We start from the raw sequence: 18,454 nt of genomic DNA, 5'->3' as shown, positions 1-18,454 counted from the left end.
TTTTTAAATCTATAGGTGGTCACTAAACGCAACCTCGAAAAGCGAAGATCCATAATAAAATATAGTAATATTGGACCTATATTTTATACCTTCCACACTTGATAAAAAAATTAATATTCAGATAAAAAAAAAAATTATCATTTTTAATTTAGAAAAATGAAAACATTTTACCATTTCAATAATGAACAGCCTCATACGGACATGAAGGAATTGTGCATCTTACTTTAGTCCTTATCTGACAAGAGTTTCAATTGTCTGACGTTCCATTTTAACCTAAATCACTAGAACAAAACTACTTTATGTAAAATGATCTTGCAGTTGCCTTAGTTACAAATCCCTGCAGTCTGGTGTAATCGAAATCTACTCGCGTAAGTTAAGAATAATTAGGGACCCAAATTAAACAAAACATAAAGTTAATTCAAATAGTTAACTACTGTCATTAAAAAAAACGGCAGACAAACTTTTTTTTTTACAGTTGGGTAATGCTTTCAGATATGTTACATCCACACGGGCTTGAACAGGAGATAGCAGGGAGCTCCACTTGTAATATGATGGGGCTGGTTACAAAAATTCTCTGATATAATCTCATAAGGCCCTTACCCAATAACCAACAAGATAATGGTGTACTTTGGTGGCTAGCCTTCTGTCTTCTAGGATGCAGTATGGCTCCATTATTTACCGAATTATCGTGAGAGGTCAACCACATTTATGACTTGTAAGGACACATGAATCTGTTGCTACCATCCAGCTAATGCCTCTCCCCTCTGTTACTAAAAGAGAGCAGCACTGGGACCAAGAGATGGTCAGAATGGCTTAATGTTTATTTTTTATTAATTTATATTTTGTTTTACTTTTCTTGTGTTTTACATTCATGGGCTGCAGTGAACAACATTGATCAGGATTTTTATAAATTTTTTTTTTTTTTTTTTTGAGTCTGTGGGCTGGCATGGTCAAGCTGGGAAGGTTCAAAACCATGGTCTCTCTTACGCTGGTAATGTCAGGCTGCTGATACATTATTGTATCTGGTTGGTTATAGAAAAGGGAGGGGGGCGGGAAATCACGTCTCTACTTTGTTCAATTCTTTAAAAAACAACAATAGTCACCGATTGGCAAGTATGGTAGTCCTCAAACCCGGCCTCCTCATTGCCATTTCCAAACAAAATTAAAACCCCATTACTTTATACAGAAAAATGATCATCTAACTGTAAACAGTCTGCATTATATCCATCAGTCACAGAATATTACAGTATGATTAAAAATTTTTGTAATACAAATAAAACATACTACATCCTACTGAAAGCAATAGATAGCTAAAACGACTAAACATCTTGCAATTCTCTTATATGTATTCAGGACACGCAAGACAAAAAAAAAAAAAAAAAAGAGTTACATTTTATATAATTTTTTTCTCTTAAAAGGTTAAAAAAGCTAATTAGTGAGCTGAAAGGTACGTTAAGGCTGGCAAGAGGATTAAGGAACCGAAACTATAAAGTGACATTTTAATCCTTGTCAACTACAACAATCAACTCTTTAGAGATTTGCCTGGGGATTTCTCACTAAGACCTGGAAATGAACACTTCACTTCAATTGGTGAGGGCAAAGGAGGGGGTGTCTACATGTTTGGTTATAGGCCATTTGGTACCCCAAGGACTATTCTACCTGGAGATACACATTGTATGGAGATTAGTATCAGAACAGAAATTGCTAGGGAAAAAAAAGGAAGCAAGAAACGGAAAACCCTGATGCAAGGATTTCGGATGGGTTATTGAGCGTAATCAAAAAGTACACAAACATCCTTTTTGAATGAATTATGAGCATTTAAAAATTAGCTAATAATTAGACAAATCGGACAATTTTGGCAGAATTGGACAACCATCTAAGGTGCATGGGGATTTTCTGACTCCCCAATCCTTTTAACATTCAGAGTCTGGCCGATTCCCTACTTTAATTTCCCATGCACGTCCGGCCAATCAGATCTTGTGGGTGTTCAAAGTTGTTGGGCAGACAGCTGTCCAGTAAATGAACATTCATCCCAACAACTATCTCATTTGTTTTCGTATCTTTAGTTGGGCTACTTTTTGAAATGTGAAACAACCTTCCGTCAACCTTTTATTTTGTTATAGGTACAGTCTACTCATAACAACAATACAACAACTTTGACTATAAAAGTTGCACATTGCCAATGCAAATAGATTCACGCTCAGCTTAATGCATTTCAAACAGAAAGCAACAACTGTTTGGCAGAAGTCACAGTCTAGCTCCAGTTTCTCCAAATGCTCTGACTGTTTGCGCCCCCCTGCTATTTTAACAAAACTTTGCTTCTCGCCATCTGTGTAACTTTGACAAGTGATAGTAGATGGAAACCCCCACCATTGAGACACTCATGTCAAAAAGGAACAAGTAAACAATATAACGTCCTTCCATACATTAATGCAATTTCTGGTGCCCACCAGTTAGAGAAGTACAAGAAATGGCAACATAGATTCTTATTTTTGTATTCAATGTATGTAGGGTGATTATTTTTGTAGGTCTTGCTTATGTAATTTAGTATCTGGTTTGTAGGCATTTATAATGTATATAGGGAGTCAAATGTCAAAGCTCTACATGAAACGCATAGTAAAAGGAGAGGGGCCTGGGGATACGTACCCATCAGCTACTGTCCTAATCCAGCCCTGGCTACAGTAGAGAAGGGAAGACAAAATAATTTTGAGATGCACATGTCAAAGGAGAACCATTATGAGTGTTGTTCACTTCTTGTGTCAAAGAGTTAATCCTATGACCAAGTCACTTCCCAGACACTATGTGAAAACACAGACTTATAAAGGATGCATGGATCACTTTAAACACACATCGAAAAGTTCAAGAGACAAAAGAGGGGGGGGGGGAATGGTTTTAGCAGACAAAGCATTTTAATGTGTGTCATTTTGCCTTAAGGTAGCTTTACCCTTGCATGTACCGACAGGAATTGTTCTCATTTCTAAAAGCAACCAGTGACAATTTCACCAAGTTGTGCACTTCTCATTTTAACAGAATATGTGCCATAAGTCGCTGGAGTTTTATAAACAGAGGGAAATAAACTTTGATCCTCTACAAAATCAGAAAAAGGGACATTCCAAATACCAGACATAAATGAACTTTGTCATTGTTCTGCTTCCTACTTGCATCTTCCCAGAAAAAATTAGGCAGTAAGGGGCGAAAATATAGAGAGAGGTCAACAAAATATTGATAACTAGGGCTGATTTGCAATGAAGTCGATGACATGAGGGCGTAATCTTTCAGAATCCCCTCCAATAGGGTTGAGCAGACACGGGCACTACGAATTTCATTAGAAGGTCACTGATCGCGGGTGTTCCTGGTGGGGGGTCTTGGTGCAGGTACACTTCGAAAATGTTAATGAGTCTGCTCATCACCTCCACCGATTAACTATTTTTTCCCCCTACACATAAGGCTTCAGCTAATATTAAAGAAATATATTCTTTAAATATTTAGATATTCTTTTTTAAAATAGAGCAGCATTATTTTCATATTTTATTTCCCAGTTGCATATACTAATACATGTTAAAAAAATATATAAATAAAATAATAATAATAATAAAATGATGATAATAATAAAATAATGATAATAATAAAATAATGATAATAAAACAATAAAATAATAAAAATAATAATAATAAATAATAAAATAATAATATGTATAACTATATACCTTCTTTTTTACGTAAGACATTTCATGGGGGCTTCCCAAAATTAAAAAAAAAACTCATCCATAATGAATAAAAGGATTTTTTTCTTTCTTTTTATAATGCCTCGAAATTAGCACGTTATGTTTAGATCAACTTTAAAAGTAAAACATTTGATGTAATTTGCCACTACCCTGCATCTGAATGTTCCTGCTTTGACCCATGTTTCTTGATGAAACATCAATGATGTGATCTATAAAGAATGTGCAATTTATATATTAAAAAAAAAACACAACATACACAAAGGTCGAGAAATAAAGCTGAAATCCCAGCAGTAGAATATTCCGCTATAAATAATGGGCAGAGTAAAGGAACAGCACATTTCAGAAAAACTATGAAACCCAGTAAGTGCTGACATGATCATTTGGAATGATTTATCATCTGGAAACTCTGCAATTGACTGCTATGTGCCAAGCCAAAAAAAAATGAAAAAAAAATCACCTGAATGCATATTTATTCTTACATAAACACAAGTTTTAGCTATACAGGGTCTGTATTTAGACCGGAAGGTAAAATTTATGTTATCCCCAGCCTGAACAGAACCTTCATCTACTAAAGGGTAGACAAATGTACCTAATTTGGGAAAACAAAATAAACAAAAACCCCATATTTTAAAAATCACCACACTCAATCTTTTACCTGCGCTAAATATGAGAGACATTCTGACAAATGACCAGTTTATGTGAAAGCAATGTATATTTGGCTACATTTGTGAATGAGTTTTTGCCAGTCATCTCGGATGATTTAGAGAAGATTAAAAAAAAAAAAAGCCCAAAACATATAGTATTTTAATATAAAAAGTTTATTAAAGTAAATTTTATATATATTATATTTTATATAATATATATGGTATATATATTTTTATTTTTTTTTTTACTTTAGAAGAACATGACCAGTGGTTGTTTTTTTTTGTTTTGCCCATTTTTTTTTAATTTTTAAACATGCAGGGACAGATGTGCATTGAGAGAAAGGATGACGGGAAGGAAAAAGAAAAATGGAAAGTTTGCGTAAAATGGGAATAAAACGAAAGTTGAGCCATAAAAATGATCCAGCCTTTGGCAACCGTATAGACTATGTATTCTATAAGAAATGTAAAGAAATGTGGCAAAATCACGGGCTGCATTCCTTGCGTATAAAAGACAAGGCCTTATAAAACTAAATTCTCCATTTAATGGGTTTCCTTTTCTGATAAAAGTTAGAGCAGATGTGCAATTTGAGAGCAATTTCATAATTGGAAGCCTGTCTCTTGACTATTTAGATTTGGTCAGAATGTGGTATCTTAATTCACTCAAATTCAGCCTCGATTTCCTACTTCATTTTACCTTACCGCCCCTCGGGATCTCAAACAACCTTGTCGACAGCCCCCCCTTCCCCTACTCCTATACGAATATTTCTATTCTGATCTTTGGGTCTCTCTTTATTAGCTTGTAAAAATTAGGTTTACTGTCTCTCTGTGTATTTTCCTTTGAGTCGCATGAAAGCACCGGTTCTTTTCTCCCTGCAGTTTGCAGCCAAGAGATTACTTAAGTAATAAGAAATAAGAGGGAGGGAATTTCCTGAAAGTTAATGACTGCTGAGTACTCGGGAGAAAAGGCCAAAAAGACCCTCTAACCAGGCGGGACCGGAGTAAGGTCTGTTATGTCACAAATAATAAGCCCCCCGGCTACGGTCATTACGACGGGCCTCGGCAAAAAGCACTATTCAAAAAAACTACAGTCAAGCAGCTTTAATATTTTACTTCTAAGAAAACAGGAAAATAGAAGAGATGGAATTATAGTGGAATTAGTTCTTGGCAAGGACAGATTTTTTTTTTCTCCTTTACCACTGCTGGTTACAAAGTCTACATTCTGTGCGATGAGGTTTTTTTTTTTTCGCCCACAGCAAGAGACACACTAACCACTGGAACTAACACAGTGACGGCCCTTTAAGCAACAGAAACTGGCTGATTTTTATCAAGCAACCAACTGCGTGATCTGTCGGAGAATATCCTTCCATGTGCCACTCAAGTCATTTGACGCCGCTACGGATGTTCCTGGGCCCAAATAAAATTAACCTCTTCAGCTTTCGACAAGAAAAAAAAAACTCAACAATTTTGTATCCGGCAGGCAAAAAAAAACGGAGAAAAAAAAAAAAAATATATATATATATATATATATATATATATATATATATATATATACACACACAATTTCACTACGGAATAATGAGTAATTTGCCTACACCTGCAATCCCTCCAAATTATACAGAAACATACAAGATTAACAGCAGGGAATTAATTTCATTTTCAGAAACAGCTGCAAGATCTTGCGAAAAGTACACAGCATTTCCATTACGGCGTTTTAAAAGGGGATGGCTCCAGCAGTCATCCAAGTTCACGTCTCTAACATAACATTTATTTCCACTTTTACACATTTTCATTCATATTAGGTGCTACTAATTTTTACTATGTTGTCCTTGGCCCCGTTTCCACCCCACGAGCGGGTTGTAAGAAATGTGTATGGACTCTCACGTGAATTTTGTGGCTCGGAGCCATGTTAATATTAACATATGAAACTTGTTCTCCCCCCCCACTCCCTCCCCATTTCCCAAAAATTCATGCCTTACCTAGATATTTAATACAGTCTCAAAGAACCGATGTCTCAAGCCTGATTTACAGCATTAGAATAACATGGATAGCTTTCAGAATCTAAACGTTGAACAAATATCTGGCGCCTGACCTGGTATACTTTAAAATTCAATCTCTAGGAGCTCCTTCATATGGATCCAAAATATGGTATTATTGTAGCTGATATGGGACATCTGCTCTATGTACATTATTTCAAAATATGACAAGAATTCTGGATTTTTTTTGTAAGTAATTGCTTACTTTAATTTTTTTCACATAAATCTTTTTTTTTTTACTCCAATGCTAGAAATAAATGAAAGCTACGTAGGTCCTTACATATTGTCAGTTCAGCCTTTTCGGAATGATCCTGAGAATTCAATAGAAAACATACTTATTAATTTCTTGCTTTTCTACTTCATCTTTACCTGGAAACTTACTGAAGGGGTGTGGTTTACTGAAGGCGGCGGGGCTTTAAAGAGGACCTGTCACCCAAAATTTCGGCACTAGGAGCTGCTTACTGGAAACCTCTGGTAACGCTATCTAACACTGCGGTGGGGCATAATGTAATCCTAGGAGCTGCCTCTTTCCCGGACTGCCCCACTAGCTCCATAGGGTGGCGGTGACTGCCGTGCGTCATGCGGCAGTCACCGTTCCTAACCTCGCCCCCTCATGATTACATCGGACTGCTCTGAGAGCAGTCCGACGATTACACTGTACCTCGCCGCAGTGTTAGATAGCGTTAGAGGTTTCCGGTAACGCTATCCTTCTAACACTGCGGCACTTGTTCAAGCCCTAGGAGCTGCTTACTATAGTAAGCAGCTCCTAGTGCCGAAATTTTGGGTGACAGGTTCTCTAAGCTTTCTGACCTACTACAGACAGGCTACTGCTTTAGCTAGTTGTCTTAAGGCTCGACCATCTATGGGGCCTACCAATTCTTTCCTGACTTGCAAAAATGGGAGGAGATAAGGATTTCGCAAGTTGGAATTTAATGGCTATAATCTTTTCTTTATTCAAGGATGACCAGCTGCTAGAAATCTCGCTACACCTTTACTACTTTCCACTGAGCTGATTGAGCGGGTGTCCAGAGACAGCTTATGGCCAAAAGCTTTATAAATATATGTGGAAGTTTGACATCAATGAGTCAATTTCTTTAAATTGGAATCTAAAAAATTTTTGAAACTCCCTTTGCACTACATTGTCTACACTTTAAATTTTATTTCAAAATTGTTTTCCAAATTTGGAAAAAAAAAAAAAGAAAAAATAGTTTGACCAGAAGTTTCTCCTATTGGAAGTTCACCGAATTGTCCTGCATTAACAGGAGTTCCAGACCAAGTAGAGTAAGAGTGTCATGGGAGGACTGACAGGAATCCCACAATATTATCTGATCTCCATAATCTCCACATAATTTCTAGTCCCAAGAATCTACAAAAGATTTGACATGGTGCTCCATGCTCACTGCTTTATTGCATCCTCCTACGGCTGAATAACTTGGGGCATATGGTAGATATGTTTATGCCTATGAAATATAAAAATAGACTTTTTTATAAGAAATTTTTGAAAGATCATTTTCTAAAAGCATGTGCGGCGGCATCATCATGTTTGGTGTACATGTCCATGAGCCCAAAATGCACAAGAGTAACATTAATGTTGTTTTCAGTCAATTGACATTTGTCACCAAGTCACCCTGGCACTGTGATGATCACTATACCTACAGACAAAAGAGGAGGAGGAGTTTGAAAGGACTGGGGGTTGAGCATGTGCCTTGTGTTTCCATTCAAAGTCAATGGAACTAACAAAATATAAAGATACTTTGGAAAAATATACACATTAAATGTTTTGTATATGTGAAATGTCATGACACAATCTCATAAGGGACATATTTACCACCAAATCCCATAAAGCAATGGCCTATAATAATTATCTTTGATCTATCGAGCACAAATTAAATAGACAATAGATGTCAATGTTTGTTATCTATGGGTTATTGAGCATGTCCAGTAATTAACCTCCAATGCCTATAGGCCGATTAAAATAAGCCCCCTAACAAAAACACTACAGGAGTAAATAACTACCCTCACAGCGTCTCTGACTTTTACGAGATTTCAACCGGTCTGCATTTTCCACCGTTTTCAAAAAGCTTTTGTGTTTCTGATAATTTATGTGAAAAGTCAATTTCTCATCCAAAGTCATGTAGGCGAACCATTTATTTATCAAAGGTTAATTTGCTCTCAGATACCCTCAACCGTCAAGGTAGGTTCCTGAAATGCATTTCACTCATGCTGCAAGGGTTTTAGATCAACAAAAAAGTATTTCACCAGAAATTCGGAAGAGGAGTGGCTAAACTCAAATGTTTTTACTAAACCAATGTTACATCAATTTTCTGCCCTAGAAATGTTTTTTAACGGAGAACAATTTATCCTGCCTAGTATTTATAAAGTTTAAATCCCCAATGATTTATTTATCCAACCCCTCTAACTGTGAAATTGGAGACAAAACCGCACACAGCGATGGGGGGTCACCAATTATGTATATGCAGTTGTAAACACCAGAATCTTGGAACCTGGTAAGTGATCATGCAATGTGAATTTTTTGAAAAACTTCGTCCTCACTCAGAACCTATTAAACAATACAATATAGTAAAACCAGAAAAAAAAACAACCACCTTGACCAACATCTAAGTTATTAGTAACAGTCTGTGAATGTGAGGTCATTAACATCTTGCTCATAATGTCCATGTAATGACCTAATTTTTCATGGAATGAAAACAGAACAGTTGGCAATCACTGGCACATCTGTCCATTCTATTGTCACCATCATCGCCACCCCTCAATGATCATCTACTTATTGAAGTCACTTATTGTCTCTGGGTTCATGACCCCATAGCCTTCTCAAGACAGAAGACTGGATGAATGATTCTTTCCCCCCATGTAGGCGAGAGGTTAAAACGAGCACGCTAAACTTAAACAAGTTGTCCAGGATTAGTAAAACATGGTTGCCTTACTCAAGAGCAGCATTACACTTGCCTACAGGTTGAGTGTAATATTGAAGATCATCCCTACTCACTTTAAATGGAGCGGAACTATAATGCCAGTCACCAACCACTGGTGGGGGAAGTTTATGGAACAAGACACCCATATTTTTTTTAAATTTTATACAAACTCTTCAAAAGTGCTTGGGAGCCAATGCTTACTGTAATCCATTCCATAGACAAGGGAAAAAATATCCACAGTTTATTGACAATCCTGAGAATCTACATTCATATGTGTGAATAAAATTATTAGCTCCTTCACAAGTTCTATAGTGCATGTTTTGCTGATCTAGAATGGATAATAAAATAAATGGACAAAAATGCCAAGGAACCATAAGGGAAATATGGTTGCAAGGCATCTTCTCTACGATGACTGCTTTCACAGGCTCAATAATTCTTACTCTTCGGATTAAGCATGTAGAGTTCACAATTCACTGGGTGCATCGGTGCAGAACATTTGCATTAACAGAGTCTAGTTTACGCCAAACCATAAACGGTGCAAACAAGAGAAAGAAGAGTGAAGATATCACAAAGACACAAGCTAACACCTCATTTACCTTATTAGGAGATCTCAGTGCATTAACTCGTGCTGATGTAAAATGAACAAAGGGAGGCATTATCCATGAAGTGGCACATTGTGCAAAGAGAAGGCAGGCCTGTGCTTCATATCACTTCCACAAGTGAAAGAAAACGCAAGCAGTGAAATGAACACAGACTATTGAGACGCTAAAAATACAACCGGGATGTAATGGTAATCCTCTGATCTTACAAATAAACATATAAGGCCATTAATCAGTGCAAATATCCTTCACAAATGGAATACCAGGCTTAAGACAAACAGGTATTTCCATTCTTAGTCTCTCGCCCACAAACTGATCAGGTTTCATGTCACCACTTGTAGGTCAACATCATCCAGGCAATACATTGAAACCATAAAGACCTGTCCAATCATCGAGTGATTAACTCTTGTATATTCTGTATCTTTAAAGTTGTTACAAAGTTGGGCTATAGATAAAATAATGGGAGGAACCTGCTAATCCCAATGGCGACAAATATTGGGATCCGCCCTGTGTAGTTAGTAGTAATTTAGGTCAATGACACAAGTCTCAATGTGTAAGAAGGCTTGTAAACATAGAAGTCACCTAGTTGCTCCTAAATGAAGCTGTTCATCTTCATGCACCAATTATAAACTGTAGATTACTTATCCCCTTCATTATAATAACTATTAAAAATATTGTTTCTCAGACAAAAGAAATGGTCCAGATAAATTAAAAAAACGCCTCTACCACTCCTGGTCTACTGCTTCCCTACCCCTCTCGAAACAAAATGTGACCATTCGACCAGTAACTGCTGGGGCTTGGGGTTAGCCGAGTATACATTTTTCCCGGACTTCAAGGGACCAGGATAATAGTTGGTGGGGAACCTCACAAGCATGAGAGCAAAACCTGTAGGGGATTGGTGGGGTCTTCTTTTAAACTGACCCATAAAGTTTTGGTGCACCTCTTACCCAAGAAAAGTTAAAACTTATATGAAGAAATTCAAAAACTGACTCATCCTTTGTGTGCAGTTGACAAATGATATTACATCTGTCATAACATAAGACTTTTATTACTAAGGAGAGTCCTGATATGGTATCCATGTAGATATAGATCGGTTTACTGCATCTAGTTCCTAAAAAACCTTAAAAGATTCAGAGACGTTCTACAAAAACTGAGCCCTCGAGGTGAACATTCCACATCAATGACCGAGGCAACCACACTGATATTATTATGTGAAGAGTCAATGTGAAGGGGTGAATATGCTGTTTGTATGAGTAGCTGCACATCACAGATTACATAAATCATGGACCGAAACAACAAGAACCATTATCGGCCCTAATGTCACTTAGGGACAAAAAGCCTTACCTTCTGTACACTGCAAGATGGCGATAAGAAGGAATAACCAATGGGTTTTCATTCTGCTGCCAGGAGCCACCATTATTGATCCCTTGTAATGATTTCTTTGTATTCCTTAATGAATCCAGTTAAACAAGACCAACTTCATTGAGGAGAGGGATAGACATCACTCCTCTTCATGCCTGGAAATAAATTAACAATTGTCAGTAATGCGATGGCAGGAATACAAGCAATGCTGCGGAAATTACATTTACTCTCATCTACCCCACAGAGAAAAACCCTCAAAATCCAACATTGAGAAATAAAGCTATTTCAGAATTAATGTTGCAATCTTTGAAGAAATTGTCCTGAGCTAATGTGCTCTGTGTAACGGTTAGTAGGAGGTGACCTGTGTAGAGTCTAGTTCATCACCTTCCCACAATCTAAAGGAGACCGGATAAACTCCAATCCAATACATTTTTCTTAAAACGAGAAATGATGTTGTTGGAAATCCGAAGTCTCTTGGGGTGTCTGCTATATATTAGTCTGAAGTTAATGAGAAATTGGGATTCTTTACCTTCACAAACTTTTGAAGGGGAAACCCAACACCGGTTTAGCCAACCAAAGACACACCATCTTTCATTCACAATTGATCTTACTTTGAAAGAACACTTAGACATTTCCCACAAGATTTTGTTTAGTCCCCCAGCCACAGAAAAAGTTCTTCGAGTTGGAATGACCATAATAGTCAAAATGACCTAAAAGTAACATGGCGATTTCAACCAGTAAACAAATTCTGACACATATGGACGTGTTTATTCCTAGAATGTTCAATGATGGAAGGTCTGAGGGAAAATTAGAGGTCTCGTCACTTAAGGAAGTTCATAATACATCTGCCTGACCATGGGGTTGTCTTAAAGACTCAGGAGTGCCATCACATCAACAGGCTGTAGAAGATGTGCACAGTTGACACAATAGCAAAAGAAATGGGCAGTGACATTGTGACGGAAGGAGCCATTATGAACTGGAGGCAAGGACTGAGGTAAGTATTAGTTTAAAGACACAGAGGGAGATCCCTGTATCGTGGTTAAAACTTCCTTGAAACATTATGTAGGCATTGTTGAAAATATGGACATCCACTGGCTGACGCGTTTTGGGCAAAGAGCCCTTAACCTAAATTGTAAGAAATAGTTCTTTCATTTTTACACTACCTAGGGCCGATGATAAAAAAAACAAAAAAACTAAAAAAAAATCTTTCAATCAAAAGCAATCCCTTTAAACATAACATATTTGACCTGCTCAAGTCACAGTCGAAAAATGCCAGCATTAAGTTAAACAGGATATTCCAGCCACAATGTAACGCTCCGTTCACACTTTATGCTCGATTCTCAAACAATAGAGAGAATGATGCTTAAATAACTCTTAAAATTCTACACATTCCAAAGAAACATCAAACATGTCAAAGCACAGTCACTTCCTAAAAGTTCAGACAACATCAAAACAATACAAGCTCAGGTGAGTCACTAAACAAAGCCGGAGTCTCGACTGATCGCCCTGTAATCTACCTGAACACCTTCCCCTGATACAAGTAATACTTAAAGGCAAAGTAGTTGCCTATGAAAAGAAAATAACCACCGTAAAACACAATACATATATTTTAGTGGGTTCATAACTCACAAGCACCACCAAATATAGATATTCTTTCAACAAGGTTTGATACTTTTATTTAGCATACGGTTAGTACGACTGAGCAGGTGTAGTCCTCTAATCTTTGAAATCCCTGCAAGATCAATTAGCCATGCCTACTCTTTATGGGTTGGTTAACGAGTGGACTGTGTATAGAAGTGTCTTATCTATATAACCATGGCCAATTCCTCCTTCAGGGAAGAACATACAAATAAGTCATTTCCTGGTCCTCAAAGATCAACAGTTGTTCCCTTTAAGGCCATTTGCTTAAGAACTAAAAACACATGGTCAACCATGCAAACATTGTGACCTAAATGGGGTGAGAAGAGTAAGCCACCTTCAGAAACCCCTGGTGGTGGGTTGACACATCTTCCATGAGAACCAAAAAAAAACAAAAAAAACAGAATTTCATCTGGTCCTAAGCCTTCTTACTCCAAAACATTTGATTTCAGGGAACAGATGTAAGGTCCCAATAAATATTAGCTGGTCAAAAGGTCCCATTAAAATTGTTGGATTCAGACAACTTTATGTAGTGTGTATCACTATCCTTTTCATTTTTCTACATACTCGTAACATCACCGGTTGAATTCATTATTCCCATTAGTACTAAATACTAGATCGGTCATATTCAAATCAGTCTCATTACGTATGTATAAAAACCGTCTAAACATCTGTCGCTTTTGAACTCTAAAATAAGTTAAATATGACAATGATGAAAATGTAATATTCTACGCAATGCCACCTCCAAAACGACAAGAAAGAGCGTAGTAAATATTCGAGAGGCCCTGGCATGGAGATAAAATACAGACATTGCGATATGCTTCTGTAGTCAAGCCTTTTCAACCAAAAGATCTTATCATGAACATCCTTTGTTGAGTTAAAGGCCTATCAAAGATCCTATAATGCTGACATATAAAAAGCCTGTTAATGCATCACTGGCTTGCTCTCGCATCTCTCAGGCCGACCAATGAGTTACGGGAACGCGTCTCTTAGTACCTGACAGGCTTCTCTTTAACGGCTCTGCTTGTAATGTCGGAAAGCATTTTTAGCCTTACTGAAAACCGACTGTTTACATGTGCTGTAATGTAACATGTGATGTTCCAGGCATGTCTGTCAAAGGATCAGACAGACGTACCAAGGATCATAAAGACGGCTGGAATCATGCATCTGAAAGTTTCCTCATAAGTTATTCATGGCGGAGGAAACAATTCCAGGATATAAACCTATATTTATCATCTTAGCATCTTATCAACCCACATGGAACCAGTAACATCACTGAAGCATGGGGTACAACCAGATGCTATGGTCCCCTCGAGAGACATTAGGTTACAAATCCATAAATATTTTTCATACCTCCGAAACATCATGGATTATGAAGGCTAAATGCTCACTTATGAGTTCAGTCTACAAAATGGCTGCCCTCCTATATATACACAGAGAACCTTCTTACAAAAAGGCAAATGGTTCACATACAAGGGCATTGTGCAACGTAAGGGTGGGGGATCTTAATAGTTCAGAAACACAATCTAAATGTATGTAGATGCACAGATACAGAACACAGGCTGCACAGAGTTTTTCCAGCATTGGAGAATTGTGTTGGACAGACTCGTTAAAATTTGGGTTTAGCCAGACCCACATTTTTTTAAAAAATCTGTTTGCGTCCAGGTAGCGAACCTGGACCAGAACCCGCACAAGTTGGGAGATTGCGTCGAACGAACATGGTACAAATTAAAACTTTGTGGTTCTTGTCCGCTCAACACTATTGGCAAAACCTACATGGCTGTGCTTTACACAGAACAACCAATGGATGGTAGGGTACATCATATCATGCCTCACTCATATGAATGTATTTTGGGGACTTATGCTTTGTTCTAATGGCTAACATAAAACTGCCTAAGTCACAAAACTAGTTGCATGTCCTATTCCTGTCCGAACTTTCGACTTGGGCGGTCTTTTCTCCCGACACACACAAACAACTGGGAAATTACTATTGAGTTTACCAGCCAACTACAGCAAAGCAGTAAAATTTTTAGACACTTAACGCCCACTTCATCAATTGTAGGAGACATGTTGGGATCTGTGAATACAGGAAGGGTAATTGGTGAAGTATTTTTCTTCCTTTTTTTGAAAGATGCTCAAGGCTGGCACTGCCCAACTGACAGTAAGTTCCCTAATTAGCCTATTGGCTACCAAGTTTAGAAGGCCGATTTCTCAGGAACGTGGAAAAATTTAAGCAACATGCACTCTATTTTATACCAACCATAAATACATCAGTAAAACTACTCTACAAAGAAATTTTGGTTAAGGGCTCACATGGGAGAAAGAGATAAAAAATGTAAATATAAAGCTTCACACTACAGTGATGAATAGCATAAGAGGAAAAGGAGGGGGGCAATGAAGAAAAATTTGGAAGGATGTGTAGACAGGTCCTACATAGACTGACTCAGACAATTTAATTAAAAGCAGATTTGAAAGGGAAGAAAAAAAAAATCTGAGTCTATAATCTTAAGAGAAACCTTGAAAGAAAATATAACCCAAAGAGAAGAGGGACATATGTTCCATGTTAACAGTCTGGGAGGAGACAGTTATATATGTCTTCACTCCACTATACACATTTACACCTTCCATATACAATCAGTCACATGGGTGCAATCTAAATTCACTTTGGTGTCCCATCTATTGATTCAGCTGCTGCCATCCTCTCCAAGTCAACCAAGGAACCAAACAAGACTAACACAAAAAGTGTCTAAAACATCACCTAAGCAATCATTAATCTACAGGTGGACAGTGGAAAATGCCATAAACATCATATACGCATAATTACACCATCATAACAAGACAGGGGGGAAGAGTATAGTACAGGCAGTCCCAGGTTACATACAAGTTCCATAGGTTTGTTCTTAAGTTGAATTTGTTTGCAAGTCGTAACTGAATGTTTAAGAATTGTAGATCCAGACAAAAAAAATGTTTTGCCCCAGTGACAATTGGAGCTTCAAAATTTTTTGCTGTATTTGGACCAAGGATAATCAATAAAGCTTAACTACAGACAGCTTACAGCTGATCATTGCCGTCTAGGACTATAGTAATAGCATCCAGAGAACTTCACCAGAGGTTATAGTGGGCAGAGGGGTTCGTCTATACCTACGGGTGAGTTGGGTGTCCTTAAGTTGGGGACCGCCTGTATAGGACATCTACACGGATGGATACAAGCTAAATGGATACAAGCTAAAGAGATCTGTTCGATTACTTCAATTTTAATAAAAAAAAATTGAAAAACATTATATAATCATAGAAGCTTTGATACAAATTGTTATAGGATGTTTTGAGTTATTGTTATAACTAAAATGGCAAAATAAAAACTTGAAAAAATTAATAAAATTATCACTTGAAAAAAATAAAAAGTAAAATTGCAATCTGTGGAATGTATTTGACTCTACCATTCCTAGCCAGAACCCATTAACCAGCGCACACCATTAATTAAGAAAACAAGACAGAAACATAAACATATATTAGACTCTCGAAGCCAAGCTCTTTGTTCCGACAGGTTACATAATTCTTCCGACACTTGACTGAGCTGTAAAAACTTACTCTGCCTTTTATTTATATTACCACATAAATCATTTCTAATATTTGGGTTTCGTCTAAAATACTGGGTTATCAATTAATCTGGAACTGAACTCCTTCCCTTGACGGGAGAAAGTCAACTGGTGGCCATTCTCAAGTGAACTTGCACAATTTAAAGAGAGAAGTGGTGGCTCCTGTAGTCGCCGCCTTTCCCTTTAAGCCGCCTTTGGTGAGTGCTGAATTTATTAATGATTCATAGCGTCTCTGGATCACGTATTGGTGATCGGGCACTAATAAGACATCTCCCGTACACAGAGTCTAAGGGAGAAGGAAATGGGAGAGATTCAGTAAGTCAATTACAACTGTTATATCTTAGTGTCCTGCTGAGAAGCATGTTAAATATGCTAATATCTTTGGACACCACAGGAGGACTAGAAGGCATTTTGCAGCTGCCTCTATTAGACAGCGCTTATCTGGTGTAACAAACAGATTTCATTCCAAAACATCCAAATATCTCAACAGCGAGGACATCTGGAACAAAAAATATTTAAAAAAAAAATATTAAAACCAACAACCTGAATTTTAAATGAAGAAAAGGCTGATGGTGCCACTTTCTGTCTGGCGAGCGCTGTAGACGAGGGTAACATAGGGGAATAAAGATCTCAGCTGTGTCGATACAACTTTTTAAAAACTTATACTCGTGGAAGGCTGTAGATTTTGCATCCTTACTTACTTTTTTAGGAAAGTGGTTTGAAATGAAATGAGGTAGGTTTCCTTGTTGGAATGAAAGACTGGGCTGCTCAAATTGGACAGTTGCAATCCTGACTACCACTCCTGCCCCTAAACACAATAGGTTGGCCAAATCATACATCCATGGGTTGAATGGTCATAGAGTTTACCTGAAAATTTCCCGGTAGGCAAGCAGCTGTGAAACAGCAAATGGGGTTGCTCCTTCCTTCCCGCATTACATGCTGTGCAGTGCTGCAGTTGGGCCGGGTAGTTCAAGACTGTCCAAGCAGATGACTTCCAACTCTCTTTACAGGCTGCCTGCACGACCATCCCTCACTTATGCATCCATATGATAATCTCTCCTGCAGATCCCTATCCCAGTGCTGGGGTCTCCTCTGAGCTGCATTGTGCAGCACCATTTCCTTTGACTTGTCTATCCTGATATGGCAAAGTTGTTTGTTTGTTTTTTACTCCGCCTACCTCTGATAGCTCCACCTGTCGTAAAATTGGATCCACCTACTGTATGGGGCCACTTTTAATTCTCAGTCCGCCCCGGATAACATTACTTATAGGGGTTTAATAAACTACCACAATCTTCCTCTGTGAGTTACAGAAGAAAGGCCATATTTAGCTCTGACTCTAAGCAGGTATTACATGGCAATGGACGGCATGTAATACCATTTCTCTTGGGTTCCAAGACATTGCCTTGTCGGGGGTGAACATATTGATGGGTAAAAAGCAGGGAGAACCAGGAGGCATCTGGGAAACATTATATAACATCTCACTGTGAGCGGTTGGATGTGCTAAAAGTAGAGTCTACCATATTTATCTAGTTGAAAGACAAATCCAAATAAATGATGTAGTTACAAATGGAGTAACTTTTTGGGTTGCTTTCTGCTCAGTCTTTGAGTGACAACTAGACATGTCAATTTGACTTCTACACTGGTTAGACTTACTTAAAATATGTACCCAATTGTTTTTTTTCTTTTTTTGTTCAGGACATCTAACATTCACTGAAATTTAACATGACCGTAAAATAAAAAGAAAAAATTAAAAAAGTTGTGAATGAAGAATGAAAGAACGTAATGATCGTAAATGTGAGCTACTGGTAACCTTTGTAATGGGCAAGGCAATCAATACTCTGCCAACAGATTATGATTACCTTATGTTTACCCCATCCGCACCCAAAGTCACAGTCAGAAGACATCTGACCTTCACACACTGCTCA

At 37.7% G+C, this 18,454-nt stretch overlaps 1 protein-coding gene across 27 annotated transcripts in view; it reads right to left on the bottom strand.

Annotated features, from left to right (window-relative positions):
• Window positions 1-18,454, bottom strand: part of ADGRL2 (adhesion G protein-coupled receptor L2) — a 139,505-nt gene that overhangs the window by 102,587 nt on the left and 18,464 nt on the right. For all 27 annotated transcript variants that reach the window (XM_072127828.1, XM_072127831.1, XM_072127837.1 and 24 more), the window contains exon 2: window positions 11,278-11,450. In XM_072127828.1, coding sequence (XP_071983929.1) covers window positions 11,278-11,350 — 73 coding nt within the window. In that variant the 5' untranslated portion in view covers window positions 11,351-11,450. The remainder of the gene's footprint in view (window positions 1-11,277; window positions 11,451-18,454) is intronic.

The sequence above is a fragment of the Engystomops pustulosus genome, chromosome 10 (assembly GCF_040894005.1).
Source record: "Engystomops pustulosus chromosome 10, aEngPut4.maternal, whole genome shotgun sequence".
Lineage (NCBI taxonomy): Eukaryota > Metazoa > Chordata > Amphibia > Anura > Leptodactylidae > Engystomops > Engystomops pustulosus.
The sequence above is the reverse complement of the archived record's forward strand: the minus strand, read 5'-3'. Positions and strand labels throughout refer to the sequence as shown.